This window comes from Periophthalmus magnuspinnatus, chromosome 2, assembly GCF_009829125.3.
Source record: "Periophthalmus magnuspinnatus isolate fPerMag1 chromosome 2, fPerMag1.2.pri, whole genome shotgun sequence".
NCBI lineage: Eukaryota > Metazoa > Chordata > Actinopteri > Gobiiformes > Gobiidae > Periophthalmus > Periophthalmus magnuspinnatus.
Window position 1 is genome coordinate 3,227,006 of NC_047127.1, and position 17,846 is coordinate 3,244,851.

At 42.6% G+C, this 17,846-nt stretch overlaps 1 protein-coding gene across 13 annotated transcripts in view; it reads left to right on the forward strand.

Annotated features, from left to right (window-relative positions):
* dmd (dystrophin) overlaps window positions 1-17,846 on the forward strand; it is a 500,656-nt gene that overhangs the window by 183,498 nt on the left and 299,312 nt on the right. For all 13 annotated transcript variants that reach the window (XM_055226238.1, XM_055226248.1, XM_055226250.1 and 10 more), the window contains exon 9: window positions 4,842-5,035. In XM_055226238.1, coding sequence (XP_055082213.1) covers window positions 4,842-5,035 — 194 coding nt within the window. The remainder of the gene's footprint in view (window positions 1-4,841; window positions 5,036-17,846) is intronic.

Here is a 17,846-nt window from a genome sequence, read left to right on the forward strand (position 1 = left end):
CTGGTTCAGCCCTGGTTTAGTCCATGTTTAGTCCTGGTTCAGCCCTGGTTTAGTCCATGTTTAGTCCTGGTTCAGCCCTGGTTTAGTCCATGTTTAGTCCTGGTTCAGCCCTGGTTTAGTCCATGTTTAGTCCTGGTTCAGCCCTGGTTTAGTCCATGTTTAGTCCTGGTTCAGCCCTGGTTTAGTCCATGTTTAGTCCTGGTTCAGCCCTGGTTTAGTCCTGCTTTAGCCTTGATTTAGCCGCGGTTACGTCCTGGTTTACAGCAGCTGATATTTTTCTTTGTTCTTTGTCGAGAGCAGGATTCAAACCACCAACCTTCACTTTAGAGGATCTGACCCTCCACCATCAGACCTACCGTCACCATGGAAACACACATGTAGCAGACTCCTGTAAAAGTTCCACAGTGCACATTGAGCAGACAGACGTTTCCCTCAGTTGTATACGTTTTGAAAGTCTTAATCCCGCGTGCGTTTCTGCTCAGTATTCTTCACACAGGTATCTCCCACCGCTGAAATTTGCCTAATGTGTCTATGGGGAATCTGCAGTTCTAATAATTGAGTTTGTTTTGAAGCCTCTCGCTCACAAACACAATATGAGCGTCACATCTTTCCTGCGCGGGGATCATCTGAGGAGCTATTCTCATCCGCCGTAATGACATTTGCAGTCTGGATATTTACACAGAGCAGTAATCAACCGCATTCATACATACATTATATCACCGCGAGTATACAGTGACTTCAGTACACGGCGCGCGGGCGATTTAAAGCGGACGTGTTATATACTTTATTTTCTGATCTGTTGTTTTCTAAGTTTGTTTCTTTGCCGCAAAACAGACCCGGAGTTGTGTTTTTTTGCTTCATTCGCACACAGTTTAATAAAAAAAAACAAAAAAAACGGCATATTTACGTTGCGTTCTTCTCTCAAACTGAAAACGCTCTGTTCCACCTTGTGATGTCATCATGATGTAATACAGGAAGTGCTTTTTTAAACTGAAAACTAGAACAATTTTGATAATTTCAGATCTGGAATCGCCCATCTCTACTGAACTAATGGTAAGATTGATTTTGTTTTGATTTTGAAACCGTCCCGCAGTTTAAACAACCGACCAAAAGTAAACTGTAGCCATTCTTAACACCGCTAAGCTAAAGATGCACTACGTAACTTTTCCGTTGGCGCGTGTCCGTGGAGATGATACACCGTTAAACCTGTGTATCTTGCGTTCATCCGCTAACAGGTGTTTTTATTTCTACAAAATATCTTAGAAAACACGCGTACTTACTTTGAACGGGGTCGTCTCTCCGCAGATCCGACCTGTAGCTTAGCTTGGTCGCGTCGCTCGTTTGCCTCCGTGAAAAAAACGTAAGTTAAATGCTGTTTTGGGGAACATTCCAGGCAAAAAAAAGCCACAAATGCTGACATCATAAGGTGGAACGGAGCATTTTGAGGTTTGGAGATGTAGACAGACTCATAATAAAGGGTTAGTTTTTAAATTTCTTGTCTGGAAAAAAAAATAAAAACGTCTGTGGAAACAAATATGTCCCAGATTTGAACAATCCCTGTATCTGTGCAGTGACCCACTTTTATTTAAAATGTAAAAGAAACAGTAAATTACTCACAGTTCGGGCATTTTTATTTATTTATTTTATATTTTAATGTTTTGAGGGGCCAGATTAAACTTTAAAATCACATTAATTGGCTTAATATTCATTACGTTTTAAAAATAACCCGCAACAGGCAAAATCCGTGAAGTATCAGCTTTATTTTTTACATTATTCTCTATGTTTTTTGCTGTAAAACCCCTCACCACACACTTTATACACTTTTCTCACACAGGCGTTAACATTTTCTCACATTTCTCTCTCGTTTAAACTCTCTCAAAGTTCAAACCTTCGTAGGCGTCTTTGTCGGTGCAGAACGTTTCATCGACATTGTGGGTTTTGTCGGTGGAGAAAACAAATTGCAAACGTACAGCACTTCAGAGTCACACTGCGATCCGACGTTTATGTAAATTTGTCTGAACACATTCTGTACTGGACAGGAGACACGGCACGGAGGAGACTGATGGACAATGGTCTACAGTCCAACAGCCAATCAGGACGCACGACACAATGGTCTACAGTCCAACAGCCAATCAGGACGCACGACACAATGGTCTACAGTCCAACAGCCAATCAGGACGCACGACACAATGGTCTACAGTCCAACAGCCAATCAGGACACAGAACACAATGCACGCTCATACGATGTAAAAAAGCGTGAAAATTGTACTAAAAAATCTGCGAAACAGCGAGGGTGAACCGTGTTATAGCGATGGACAACTGTACTTTGGAAAGTTCTACCTACAAGAAATCATATGATGAATTCAAAATAATAGTCTAAGATATAAAATGTTATGAAAAAATAGCTACTTTTAACCATGTTCTAGTCGTTTCTTCTCATTGAGCGTCTGAAGTTGTTTTTGGAGTGATTCATGTTTGAGTTTAATCTTTAATCGCTTATTATCAAGACGCCATTTTGCCGATAAATCCCCATTTTCACCTCCACCTGTGACACGCCCACTGTGACGTACGCACTTCCTTCTCCAGTTTTATTTTCTTAATCGGTGATACTCGTAGGATTCGGCAGCGTCGTGTCGTCATTTTGGTCCAAATGAAGCAAAATCCACTGCTCGCTAGTGTGACGTGCAGCTGTCCACAGGGGGCGCCAACATCTCCACGTCTCTTTGTTGTGATGACGTTTACGGCGACGTCGGCTCCCATTGGACGCCGCAGTTTTCTCACGTAGAACTCAGCTGACTTATTTCTTTTATTAACTCGTTTTAGACTAATTTTACTATATAAAACGTGCTAATTCTAACATAACGATCCACGTACGTCGTAGATTATAACTACAGAGCGACACAAGCACAATACGTTTTCTTTGCTCTGTAATTAATGACTCATTGCCGGTGTTACGTTCGCGTCTTCCCCATAATAAGATTTAAAATAACTCGCTACATAATACCTTCATAATATGTGTATATATGAGAAAATGCAATTACATGAGAAACGTATACCGCTAATCATCTCCGTTACCCCGATAATGAGCCGCTAACGTGCTAATTATGCATAGTTGACTTGTGAGCTCGGTAATTAGTCTGCCTTGAAATTGATACTCTGCTATACCTGGTAATTATGCTAGCTTGCCATCTCGCACAATTGGTATTATGCTAGGTTTGGGAACAAGTGAACCGAGCGCTAACGAAATATGTGTTTGTAATGACACCGGAGGGCGCTACTGCGGTCTACGCCTGCTTTTTTTTTCCCAGAGAATTTATCGAGCAGTTTGTTTTCCGCTGTCAAACAATAACCCCAGTTTGCCTCCTCTCTGCAGGACTTATAAATCTTATCCTAAAAAAAAAAAAATCTTTATCTTTCTGTCTGGCTGTGGCGCTCCGTAGATCTTGTAGTGCAAACATGTACATAGAGTCTATTGTCTTTTGGGCTCGGGCTATTTTTCTTTTGTTCCCATTGACTGCACTGTCCATTACTTGCACTGTCACATATTCTGCGATCTGTTACACCGAGGTTCTCAAAATGTGGGACACGTACAGCTGGAGGTACGAGTTCTGTTCAAGTCCTGGTTTATGGAAACTCCAGTTCTTGGGGGACTCTTTTAGTTTTGCTTTAGTTCTGACTTAGGCTAGATTTAACCTCGGTTTAGTCTAGGTTTAGTCCTAGTTTAGCCCATTTTAGCCCTTTTTAAAGTTGTGGTTTAGTCCTAGTTTAGCCCTGGTTTAACCCTGTTTTAAGTCTTGGTTTAGTCTGGAGTTAGCCTGATTTAGACCTAGTTTAGTTCTGGTTTAGTCCTGGTTTAGTCCTGGTTTAGCCTTGGTTATGTCCTGGTTTAGTCTGGAATTAGCCTGGTTTAGCCCTGGTTTAGTCCTGGTTTAGTCCTGCTTTAGTCCTGGTTTAGCCCTAGTTTAGTCCTTTTTTAGTCTTGGTTATGTCCTGATTTAGCCTTGGTTTAGTCCTGGTTTAGCCTTGGTTATGTCCTGATTTAGCCCTGATTTAGTCCTAGTTTAGGCCTGGTTCAGTCTGGTTTAGTCCTTCTTTTATTAACTCACCTCCTCTTACCCCCTGTACAGTCTCCTGGGTTGGTTTAGCCCTGATTTAGTCCTGGTTTAGCCCTGATTTAGTCCTGGTTTAGCCCTGGTTGAGTCCCAGGTTTAGTCCTGGTTTAGCCTTGGTTAAGTCCTGATATAGCCCTGATTTAGTCCTGGTTTAGCCCTGATTTAGCCCTGGTTTAGCCCTGATTTAGTCCTGGTTCAGTCTGGTTTAGTCCTTCTTTTATTAACTCACCTCCTCTTACCCCTGTACAGTCTCCTGGGTTGGTTTAGCCCTGGAGCTAGCAGTAGCCTGTATTATAAACAGTAGCTTTTGGCCAGTCTAAACCTTCGCTTATCTCAGAATACACAAGTCCATTTGAGATTCATGAGCAGGGAGGCCGCCGCTCCGGTCCGCACGGCTCACCAGATGTCGGAACTGTCGCCACATGGCCAGAAATACAAAACATCATTATATTTTGTGGGCAGTTTCATTCAGATTTTGCAGTAGAAAATGCTAAATTGCCAAAATGCTAGAATGCTAAATGCTAGTTTGATTTGAATGCTAAAATATAAAAATAGAATATGCTGTTTAGTAATGAAAAATGTAGTTATAAAGTGGGTCCAGATGATCAACAGTTAGAATGAAAATGCCAAAAAGCTAAATTAACAGGAACAACTCTAAAATAAAACAAAACAAAAAATACTGGGACCCTAAAATCCGTCCAAAATAATCCGTATTTTCCTTTTTTTCAGACGTGGCGGTGCCCAACCCGGACAAGAAGAGCATCATCATGTACGTGACCTCCCTCTTCAAGGTCCTCCCTCAGAGCATCTCCATGGAGGCCATCCAGGAGGTGGAGACGTTACCGCGGGCAACCTCCTCCGCTACCCGGGTAACCACTGAGGAGCATTACCAGATCCAGACCCAGCAGCGCTACTCCCAACAGGTCAGTCTGGGTACTGCAGCCTGTGACATTACGTTAGGAGAAGTTGTGCCATTTTACCACTTTAAATATTGCCTGTTGTTTTTACAAATGGCGTATCTTTTGACTGACTCCGCCCACTCAAATGAAACTGTTGATTGACGCTTGACCAATCACAACAAGTTATGCTACTAACTGTAAATTTTGAACTATAAGCCGCTACTTTTTTCCCCCCACGCTTTGAACCCTGCAGCCTATACAACAGTGCGACTAATTTATAGACTTTTACTGGCGAACATCCACCAGGGGGCACTCTCTAGCAGTAAATACAAAAGTGAGACAGACGTGGGGAAAGATTACGTCATTTTGCGCATCGTGCCACACCCTCATCATGGAAAATACATGAAGAAATGATGCAGATTTTAAGTTGAAGGAAATGGATCTGTGCATCAAAGAAGGAAATGGAGCCGCTGCACGTACAGTAAGTTTGGAATCAATGAGTCGATGATGCGACGTTGGAGGCGGCAGTGGGAAGAACTTAGTCAATGTAAAAAGACGACAAAAGCTTTCGGAAGAAATAAAAGCAGATGACCCGTGTTGGTGATGTTTTATCTTCTAAACCTGCAGGTACGTTCATCCCGTGTTCAGGTACAGTTTGAAGAAAAGCGTGTCTTAAATTAAACTCAAAAAAACTTCAATGTACCGTCTTTCTGTGTCAGTATCTCACTCAACATAAAAACCTCCGGCTTATATTCAAGTGCGGCTCATATATGTACAAAATTTCTTGTTAATTTAGCTGGTGCGGCTTATATTCAGGTGCGCTCTATAGTCTGAAATTTACGGTATAAGGTTTTAAATTAAGGTGATGCTAGAACGTATAGGCTGGAAGGATGGTCTGCTCTGATTGGCTGTAAAAATGGTCTTTTCGCGTAACTTTGCAAACAAATTATAACAAACAAATTATATATAAAATGATGGACAAACAGACAATCAAACCAATAAGCTCCGCCCTTCCCATTAAAACAACCAATCAGAACAAACATCTCGCCATAAACCGCACAGAACTGTCTTTATTTAGTAACTTTAAATGCAATATTGGTGATCCTTTCCTTATTTTATGCATATGCTAACTAATGCTAATGCTAATGCTAATCCGTGGCTGTGTCTGAATGTCCACACCGTTCCCTACAGAGGGCAGTATTTAGAAATCACGCCAGTTTTAGTTCTGTCCGAATGTCCAGTTGGTGAGAAAATAGTGCAGTCAAAACTTCCCACAATGCACCTGGGCATCAGACCGGTCAGTTTAGCCCACAATGCATCGCAAAAGTTGGAAAAAACAACAGCGGACAGGTGTTTAACTGGACACAACGCGACTGAGAGAAGCAGATCGAAGCGCTGGTTTATCGCTCCGTTGATCCTGGTTATGACTAAAACACGATTAAATAAACGGTTATTGCGTAAAGTTGCTAGTGTTAGCTGTTTACCTTAGCTCGCGTTGGTAAAAGAGCGATAATTTCCGCATCTCTCTGTGAACGAGGCTCTATAGAGTAGCTAAAGAGTGTAGCGAATACGGCGTTAGGAGCTAAGGGGGGGACATTCGGACACGGCCCATGTTTACATTTCACAGCTACCATCCAAGCGGCCATTTTGTTCAACGTTTTATTAATATTCTTCAGCTCATGAGATAGCCCAGCCTCTGTCCCTTTCCGTATCAGTTCCAAACAGGATTACAGCGTTGCATTGTAGTTTTGCCGGCGTCTTGCTATGTCTGACTCACGGCATTATCTGGGAGCCTAAATGAGCCTGCGCTGTTGAAAGTGGCTCAGAGTGTAGAGATGAAAGAGCCCGGACGATGATACTTGGGCAGAGATTGGATAAGTCGGGCCAAACAAATACAAACCACAGGCTGCGTTTTAAATCACAACTTGGCTGCTTACGAATGTGGGTTGTATAAAATAGCATGTGATATTGTACCTTAGAGTGTATGCTAACCTGCTAGCCGCCGCGTTCCAAACAAAAGTGCTCATGGGCGCGATTCCGGCTACATCGACTCTGGCCCCAATTCACTTCCTATTGAAAAACTGTGGCCCCTCTCCGTGTAACTGCTGCTGTCAGACTCGTCATTTTGGTCTTAAATGTTCGTATCTACATGATTCTGGTGTTTTTATTTCGCTATTTTGTCCATAAATTAAGATATGAACATTAATAACAGACAAATCAGGCGCCTTCTTTCCCCGAGGTTGCTCCCGCTAGCGTTAGCAACAGGTTTGATTGACAGCGTTGCTAAGCGCCACTTTCTGCTAAACCAGCGGTGTGGGCAGGAAGGGGCGTTACCTTCAACATCCTCGCTCCTGATTGGCTCTTTGGTTGCTATGATACTCGTGGTGGGAATTCCAAATATGGAACTTGGCTCCAAATTAGCAGCTTTAACCGCTAGCCTCGATAATCTTCATTTGACCTGTGGGTGACGTCACGCTCACTTAGCGCACTTCTTTATACCGTCTATGTATTGTACCTATCAAAACAGTTAGCGTAGCATCCCTAGCAAGCGACAAGTATTTCATTCACGGCTACGTTTGTTACCTGACTGCTTTGTTTTTGTTGTTGATAATTGCTACGGGAGAAAAGCTCTGATGTTGTGTCAGTCTGAAGTCTAAAAGGAAGGGCATCTGGCTTAAAATCTTGACCAAAAAATTGAGAATTGGCACAAAATATACTACAAAAACAAACTAAGTGTTCAGTTTGTTGTATTATACTGGAATATTAGCTTTATAGTTCATGTACGTTTATGCTAAATGTTGTTGTTGTTGTTAGCATAGCATCGGTACAGTTAGCTATTGTTTTTGTATTAGCGTAGCAAGCGTACATTTTATTGCATCTCCAAATACAACTTTTAGAGGGTCAAGAAGTGAGAAGAACCAACTAGAACATGTTTTAAAGCTCTGAAAAGTCCATTTTGTGGAACAGGTCTGACTAAACTTAAGCATTATCGTCCCGTCGCTACTTTTGGCCCTGTTTTGAATTAATGAAGCTGTGTTTTATTAATTGAAATCTATATTTAAGCCTGAAGCACTTTAAGAAGTCTGGTCCAGTTATCAAAAGGTCTCTGTCTCTTACATCCAGTTTGTATTCACTGACTGAATTCTTTTCGCTCCTTAGAATAAAAATTGACCGCTAAATTGGAGCCTTGTGAATAATAGCTGAAGTATATGACCTTTTGAGTTAAGTAGAAGTCTGTGTCGCCCCATCTCGCCAAACGCAGTCCAGAGAGGGAGCTTCCTGAAATCACATTATTATGGGCTCTTGTGGCTAATCGGCGAAACATAAAAAATCAGATTTAGCTCGATATTGACACAGCGTCGGACCTCGAGGGGGCGGAGACTTCGCTGTCCCTGCCCCGCCCTCTGGAATCACTAACATAGACTGTATATATTAATGGGTATAGCTAACCTGCTAGCCGCCGCGGTATAAATAGAAAGTGAGCTTCCGGCGTCGTCGACTCTGGCTCCAATTCACTTTCTATTGAAAAACTGTGTCCTCTCTCTGTCTCTGCTGCTTCAGACTCGTCATTTTGGTCTTAAATGTTCGTATTAACCCTCTACATGATCCTGGGGTTTTTATTTCACTATTGTGTCTGTAAAGAGAGAGACAGACAGAGAGAGACAGACTGAGAGACAGACAGAGACTGAGAGACAGACAGAGACTGAGAGACAGAGAGAGACAGAGACTGAGAGACAGAGACAGACAGAGAGAAACTGAGAGACAGACAGAGACAGACTGAGAGACAGAGACAGACAGAGAGACAGAGACTGAGAGACAGAGACAGACAGAGAGAAACTGAGAGACAGACAGAGACAGACTGAGAGACAGAGACAGACAGAGAGAAACTGAGAGACAGACAGAGACAGACTGAGAGACAGAGACAGACAGAGACTGAGAGACAGACAGAGAGACAGAGACTGAGAGACAGAGACAGACAGAGAGAAACTGAGAGACAGACAGAGAGAGAGAGAGACAAACAGAGAGAGACTGAGAGAGAGAGAGACAGACAGAGAGACAGAGAGAGAGAGAGAGAGACAGACAGACTGAGAGAGAGAGGCAGACAGACAGACAGAAAGAAGGGAGACAGACACAGACAGACAAAAGAGAGACACAGAGAGAGAGAGTCAGACAGAGACAGAGAGCGAGAGACAGAGAGAGAGAAAGACAAAAGAGAGACAGCGAGAGAGAGACAGACACAGAGAGAGCGAGAGACAGAGAGAGAGAAAGAAGAGAGACCGAGAGAGACACAGAAGACAGAGAGAGACAGACAGAGAAAGAGCAACAGAGAAACTATTGTGTCTGTAAATGAGTCTGACATGGATTTATTATTATCATTATTATTATTATTTTCTCTACCAAAGGCATCACTGTGATACAGGAAGTGCTCCACGGTGTTTTTAAACTCCACACACCTTGTCGCCATGGAGATGAGTTTTAAAGAGTCCATATTACGCAATTTTCTGATCTATGTTCTGATGTTTCCTCGTCACAAACAGACCTGGAGTTGTGCGTTTTTGTTTCATTCACACACGTTTAACGCACAAACAAACCAACATATTTAGGCTGCGTTCATTTTTCTCAAACTGAAAACGCTCTGTTCCACCTTGTGATGTCATCAAGTGGTAATACAGGAAGTGCTCCACTGTGTTTCTAAACTCCACACACCTTAATTTCTAGAATCATTTGGATCATTTCACGCCTGGAATTGCCCGTTTCTACTGAACAAACGGGTAAAAGGGGCTGTTCACTTGAAAACTACCACTTGATGACATCACAAGGTGGAACGGCGCGTAGTAACTAATAATAAAGTTGCTCAAACACGTGTGAATGAAACAAAACACAAGCCCAGGTCTGTTTTTTGTTGTAACGTGGCTGAAAAATGGCGCGTTTTGTGTAATATAGGACACAACGGACTACGGAACACCAAATATGACTCCATTATGAAGTTTTTCTCGTATCGTGCGGTACTAGTCGGCGTACGGAGATGCTGAGATGAGGGGTTCACAGAGAAGAGGAAGGGGAGGAAGAGGAGGAGGAGGAGGAGGAGAGATAGTGACAGCAGACATAATAAGACTCGGCTCGTGTCTGTCAGCATCACAGCGTCCTGTCACTGGAGACTCACTGATACTGAGTCTGGAGCTCGTGAGTGCGGAAAAAGACACGCGTTGGATTTAAGTGAACGTAATCCCACAGCTGCAATCTGGTTATTTTTTGACTATGCGTGTGTTAATGTGATTATAACTTTTGTAAGACGCGCTGTGAGGAGAGTGGAGCCGCGTAAATCAGACGTATTCTGCAAAAAAAATGGATGTTTCCGACATTTTGACCGTGTTCTAGTCGTTTCTTCTCGTCGAGCGTCTGAAGTTGTGTTTGGACTGATTCATGTTTGAGTTTAATCTTTAGTCGACTATTTTCAAGACGCCATTTTGTCGATCGATCCCCGTTTTCACCAACACTGGTACACGCCCACTGTGACGTACACGCCCACTGTGACGTACACGCCCCCTGTGACGTACACGCCCACTCTCGTCTCCTCATTCTCGTCTCCTTTCATCTACACCCTTGTCTTTTCCTTCTCGTCTCCTCTCGTGTTCTCTCTCGTCTCCTTGTTCTCGTATCCTCTCGCGTCTCCACGTTCTTGTCTTCTCTCGTGTCCTCTCTCGTCTCTTTGTTCTTGTCTCCTCTCGTGCCCTCTCTAATCTCCTTGTTCTCGACTCCTCTCGTGTCCTCTCTAGTCTCCTTGTTCTCGTCTCCTCTCTAGTGTCCTTGTTCTCGACTCCTCTCGTGTCCTCTCTAGTCTCCTTGTTCTCGTATCCTCTCGCGTCTCCACGTTCTTGTCTTCTCTCGTGTCCTCTCTCGTCTCTTTGTTCTTGTCTCTTCTCGTGCCCTCTTTCATCTGCTTGTTCTCGTCTCCTCTCGTGTCCTCTCTCATCTCTTCGCTCTCGTGTCCTCTCTCGTCTCCTTGTTCTCGACTCCTCTCGTGTCCTCTCGCGTCTCCACGTTCTTGTCTCCTCTTGTGTCCTGTCTTTCATCTCTTTGTTCTCATCTCCTCTCGTGTCCTCTCTCGTCTCCTCCTTCTCACGTCCTCTCTCGTCTCCTTGTTCTCGTCTCCTCTCGCGTCCTCTCTCTCGTCTCTTTGTTCTCGACTCGTCTCGTGTCCTCCACCAAAAACTGACCAGATGCTTCTGAACATCTAGATACAAATGAAATAAAACTAGCGACAAAACAACTTAATTATATTGATTAGATATCGATATAATTGTTTTTAATAAAATAAATGACTTTTGTGACTCTGTACTCGTATATGACAGTACTAACAATTAACAAGCAAAACACGGCGTTCATATTACATTAAAATTAGATTACATTGCCCTCGTGTTACTAACTCGATTATATAATGAGTCTAAAGTTTCAGTGAGTGATGATAGAAGAAGCTGAGCGCACAAATCTGTAACTATCTTCCAAAACAAAGCCGCCATTTTGTTTCTGGCTTTACACAAACGCCCTGGGACACACGGGTTTGTCAGATTATCTTCACATGGACGACGCAGCGCAGCCTAAAAGAACCATATCACGCTCGAATAGTTTAACAGTGGAACAAAGTCCGCCGTACGGGAGCCGCTACTCGCCACAAACGCACACAAACGCACACGAACGCACACAAAAAGTCCGATGTTACACAAAATGGACTCTTGTGAGCGTTAAGTCGTGTTCTAAAGCTGTTACCGCCTCAAAAACAGACCTGGAGTTGTGTTTTGTTTCATTCACACATGTCTGAGTAATCCTGTATTATTGGTCTGTGCACATCTCTAAAGCTCAAAATGCTCCGTTCCACCTTGTGATGTCATCAAGTGGTAGTTTTTCCAGTTAAGAGCTACATAAGTTTACATAAATATCTTTTTAGTTCAGTAGAGATGGGCAATTCCAGAGCTGAAATGATCCAAATGATTCTAGAAATGAAGGTGTGTGGAGTTTAAAAACACAGTGGAGCACTTCCTGTATCACCACACGATGACATCACAAGGTGGAACGGAGTGTTTTCAGTTTGAGAGAAGAACTCAGCCTAAATATGCAGGGGTTTTTGTGTGTTAAACATGTGTGAATGAAACAAAAAACACAACTCCAGCTGTGTTTGTGACGAGGAAATAACATTATAATAACTCAAATCAGAAAAATGCGCAATGCGGAACCTTTAACCTTAGTCGTTACTTGCATAAACTAAAGCCTCAACTTAAAGTACACGTGACAGGTTAGAAAACTGGGCAAGATTTTTTTCATTTTGGTTTATAATTTTATTTCACTGACAGTAGATACGGCATAAGCAGAGGTTTCATAACTGTTACCTAGCAACCGTAATGTTAACAAAGGCCAAATTGCACAATAGTTATGTTCAGACTAATACAAATACATCACAACACCTTTATATTGTTAAATGAAGGTTTAAAGAAAAATGTGTCTCTTATAGAAACTTTACCTTCTTTTTGAAAGGAATTTTTTATGTTTATGACTTTAGTTGAAGTATTCGGTTTTAAAACTCTTTGCTGCTTCAAATATTTTGTAATTTTTCCACAAATGGTCATTTAAGTTCTGTATGAGTATTTACACAGATCATAGACTGTATAAAGAAGTGGACTAAGTGAGCCACGCTAAAGCTAACCACGCTAAAGCTAACCACGCTAAAGCTAACCACGCTAAAGCTAACCACTTTACCCATCTGCTCACCTGCCACTTTAAAGCTAACCACGCTAAAGCTAACCACTTTACTTATCTGCTCACCTGCCACTTTAAAGCTAACCACGCTAAAGCTAACCACTCTACCCATCTGTCAGTCTAAAGCTAACCACGCTAAAGCTAACCGCTCTACCCATCTGTCAGTCTAAAGCTAACCACGCTAAAGCTAACCACTCTACCCATCTGTCAGTCTAAAGCTAACCGCTCTGCCCATCTGTCAGTCTAAAGCTAACCACGCTAAGGCTAACCGCTCTACCCATCTGTCAGTCTAAAGCAAACCACGCTAAAGCTAACCGCTCTGCCCATCTGTCAGTCTAAAGCTAACCATGCTAAAGCTAACTGCTCTGCCCATCTGTCAGTCTAAAGCTAACCACGCTAAAGCTAACCGCTCTACCCATCTGTCAGTCTAAAGCTAACCACGCTAAGGCTAACCGCTCTACCCATCTGTCAGTCTAAAGCTAACCACGCTAAAGCTAACCGCTCTGCCCATCTGTCAGTCTAAAGCTAACCACGCTAAAGCTAACCGCTCTACCCATCTGTCAGTCTAAAGCTAACCACGCTAAAGCTAACCACTCTGCCCATCTGTCAGTCTAAAGCTAACCACTCTGCCCATCTGTCAGTCTAAAGCTAACCACGCTAAAGCTAACCACTCTGCCCATCTGTCAGTCTAAAGCTAACCACGCTAAAGCTAACCGCTCTGCCCATCTGTCAGTCTAAAGCTAACCACGCTAAAGCTAACCGCTCTGCCCATCTGTCAGTCTAAAGCTAACCACGCTAAAGCTAACCGCTCTGCCCATCTGTCAGTCTAAAGCTAACCACGCTAAAGCTAACCGCTCTGCCCATCTGTCAGTCTAAAGCTAACCACGCTAAAGCTAACCGCTCTGCCCATCTGTCAGTCTAAAGCTAACCACGCTAAAGCTAACCACTCTGCCCATCTGTCAGTCTAAAGCTAACCACGCTAAAGCTAACCACTCTGCCCATCTGTCAGTCTAAAGCTAACCACGCTAAAGCTAACCACTCTGCCCATCTGTCAGTCTAAAGCTAACCACGCTAAAGCTAACCACTCTGCCCATCTGTCAGTCTAAAGCCGTCCCGGGAGCGTCAAACCCCGGCAACCAATCGCTCGTAAATTAAAAGTTCTTTGTCCTGTGGAAGTGCGCACACCTGTTGTCACGGCTCTGGGGGACGGATCGGTGCGAGCGCAAATCAGGAACTGTCCAAATGTTACAAGAGCAGCTGTCTTTAAGAATTGTTTCACTCGACAATAGCGCTGCGGCGTATGCTTCCATCAAACGCTATGCTACACGGGCCATGGGACAGTGATTATCGTGTTGAACTAAAATACAAGTTGTTCAGACACGGCTGTTTTGTATTCTTTTGTTGTAGTACCACAAGTAACTGCTGTTCAAATTGCCGTCATTTCTTATATCGCTATGGCTTGGAAAGTAGAGGTGGATTTTGTCGGTAAATATTGATCAGTTTTATGTCAGTTAAGTGTTAATCTATGGAGAAAAAGAGGTTTTAAAGAAAGGTACAAAAATACAGGAAGGACAACAGTCTACCTATGTCATCAACACTAAAAATCCCAATTAAAAACCAGGGACAATAGGCTGAGTGCACAACAGCGCCCTCTACCTCACCGTTAGCGTCACTACTTCCTGTCCAGTTTTATCTCTGTGAGGTTTTTCCCAATTCACGTTAAAATTAATAAATATTTAAAGATCAGACAGTGGACAGGGAGCTACAGGTGGGTCAGGGGTCAGAGGTAATGGGGTTAGGGGTCAAGCTGTGGACAGGGAGCTACAGGTGGGTCAGGGGTCAGAGGTTAGGGGGTTAGGGTCAGGCTGTGGACAGGGAGCTGCAGGTGGATGTCACTGACAACACGTTAAACACTACACAAATAAAATTAATACTTCACCAGGCGACACAGAAATGTTTGTGTCTCAATGCTAACGCTAATGCTAATTTTGAGGCATAATAATTTTTTTTTTTTTTTTTTTAAACATCACTATCTAAAGTATTCTACATTTTAAAACAACCAGGCAGTCTTTATTTTAAGTAACTTGAATTTTATATTTTCCAATTTTAATAAAAATGACTGTTAGCTTTGGTATACAGTGAGCTAGCTAACTAGCCACGAGCCGCAGGTTTAGGACATAGTTCAGAAGCTCCTGGAAGCATAAAGGTCATAATTTATAATCTACTTATAATTCCCTCACCTGATTCACATCCGCTCCGCTCACTTTCATCAGGCAAAGTCTCACGGGGGTAGTTCATGGTCGATGGACGGGGCAGGACCGGATGTACCTAGCCGCTAAAGGCTAAACCCGCGGCATGCCCCGTTGAGCACAGCCCAGTGACTTAAATGCGTGGCTATGTTTAAACTCCAGGTCTTAATTATGATATATTTAAACTAAAATGAGTTGAGTCTAACCTGTCGTATGCACTTTATTTCCAGTATGTGCTTTTTTTTTTACCTGTTGTCGTTAAGGCGCATACCCAAGTGTGCTAATCTTCAAAGAACTGACCTTTTACATGAACAAGGCTGTTTTAAAATGTGGAAAATTTGAACGTTTTTAAAATTTATTTCACATAGAGAAACGATCCAAGGACGATAGCTTGAGATACACAATACTTTTTATGATTCAATCTAATTCAAGTTTATTTATACAGCTCATTTAAAACGGACCAAAGCACTTCGCAGAAAAACTAACGATTTCTACCACTGTTAGCTTCTTTCTTGTGTAACGTTCAGCCTTGGTAAAACAGACAGCGCTCTTGTCCACCTGCCAGAAGGTCTTAAGTTCAATTCTCAGAAGGTATAAGGTTATATTTTGTTGGTTTTTTTTTCCAGAAGTTTCACAGTGTTTCCGTAGCATATAGACAAAAGCTAGCTAAACGTCACATTGTCATTCTACGTGGCGGTGGTCTCACACGGCGCTAATGAAGCACTGGTGTAATTGGCTCCTCAGAGTCGTTGTGTGTTAATGCAAACCAAATGGAACAGACTAATAAGAAAACACATAATCATCGCTCACATTATCTTCCCCATCACGTATGTCGGATTTAAGAGCGGATATAAAGAATTCAGTTTGTACAAAGTGTTCAGCCGAGGAGGGAAGAGCGGCTAAAAATCTACTCACGTACAAATACTGACTTCTTCATAATAATAACAGAAGTACGCAGTAGTAGCAGTAGTACAAGAAATTACTACTGCTACTCAAGAGTAACTGTGTGGACTTAACCATAGACTGTGTGTGTAAATGGACATGGCTAACCCGCTAGCCCCTTGAACGCGCACCCGGCTCAAGAGATTCTGGTTCAAGTTCACTTTCTATTGAAAAACTGCGGCCTTAAAATGTTCGTATTAACCCGCTGTACATGATCCTGGAGTTTTTATTTCGCTATTTTGTCCAGGTGCTTTCATTCCCTGAGGTCACTCCCGCTAGCGTTAGCAACAAGTTTGACTGACAGCGTTACTACACGAGAGCGTTGCTAAACTGGTGGTGCGGGGAGGAAGGGGCATTACCTTCAACAGCCTCACTCCACATTGGCTCTTTGGTTGCCATGATACTCACGGTCGGAATTTCAAATGTGGAACTCAGCAAATCCGTCGCTATAACTGCTAGCCTCGATGTACTGTACCTATCAATACAGTTAGCGTAGCATTCCTAGCAAGCAACAAGTATTTCATTCACGGCTACGTTTGTTACCTGACTGCTTTGTTTTTGTTGTTGATGTTATTGTTAGGGGAAAAAAGCTGATGTTGTGTCACTCTAAAGTCTAGAAGGAAGGGCATCTGGCTTAAAATCTTGGCCAAAACATGGGGATTGGCACAAAACATGATTAGCTGCGGTGACTGTATTTGGCTAATTGTTCAGTTTGTTCTGTTATACTGCAATATTAGCCTTATAGTTCATGTACGTTTATGCTAGATGTTGTTGTTGTTGTTGTTAGCATAGCATTGGTACGGTTAGCTATTGTTTTTGTACCAGTGTAGCAAGTATAGGTTTTTTTTGCATCGTTAAATCAGACATATTGTGCGTCCGTCTGCTATACAGTTATAATCTACTACACGCGTGGATCATTGTGTTATAATTCGCACATTTTAAATCACAATAATCATCTAAAATCACCTTCTTTCCTTGAGGTCGCTCCCCGTAGCGTTAGCAACAGGTTTGATTGACAGCGTTGCTAAGCTTCTCCTCTCCGTGCGCGGGCGGGAAGGGGCGTTATCGTCAACAACCTCGCTCCTGATTGGCTCTTTGGTTGCTATGATACTCGTGGTCGTAATTCCAAATATGGAACTCCGCTCCGAATTAGCCGCTATCACTGCTAGCCTCGATTAGCTTCGTTTGACTGGAGCTGAACGCTGTGGGTGACGTCACACTCGCTTGCTCACTTCCTGATTAAAATGTGTCGGCTAGCACGTTAGCATTTATTTACACCGTCTGTGGTTCCACCTCTGAATGTTACACTGTGCAATATATTACTTAAGTAGGAGTTAAAGTAAAAAAAGTGGCTTTGAGAAGTAAAATTTGATGATATTTTGTTGTCTAGGCCACAAAACAATACGATTTTTTCGCTACGTGTCACATATGAGGTCATTAAACTGCCACTTAAAGGCGACAAAAGAGTTTAACACATTATATTTTAGACTTTTTTGGACTTTGTTTTTATTCGGGACAAACGTTGCTGTGTTCAGGCTCTTCGTTAATAGTTTTTGCAAATCACGATTCAAACGTCATTTTATTTTGTTCCGTCAAAATAATGAAAAAGTACAAGTGGGCATCGTTTTTCTCATAATGTAAAAAGATAATTGTTGTTTTTTCAGGTCCAATCAGCTCAAATAGCAAAGAGAAATGAATAAACACACGCAAGAACTCGGGTTTTTAGGAGTTTAAGTAAATGTATTTGAGTAACTGTAAGTACACGGCTGTAGGAGATTCATTAGACGATGTTGTAAACGGTAGAAACGGTTCTTTTGTGCCGCAGCGTTCGCCGTTTAGTCTCCTCCTCCTCCGTATCAGCTCCAAGGCCGCTGGATAAACAGGAGATTTAC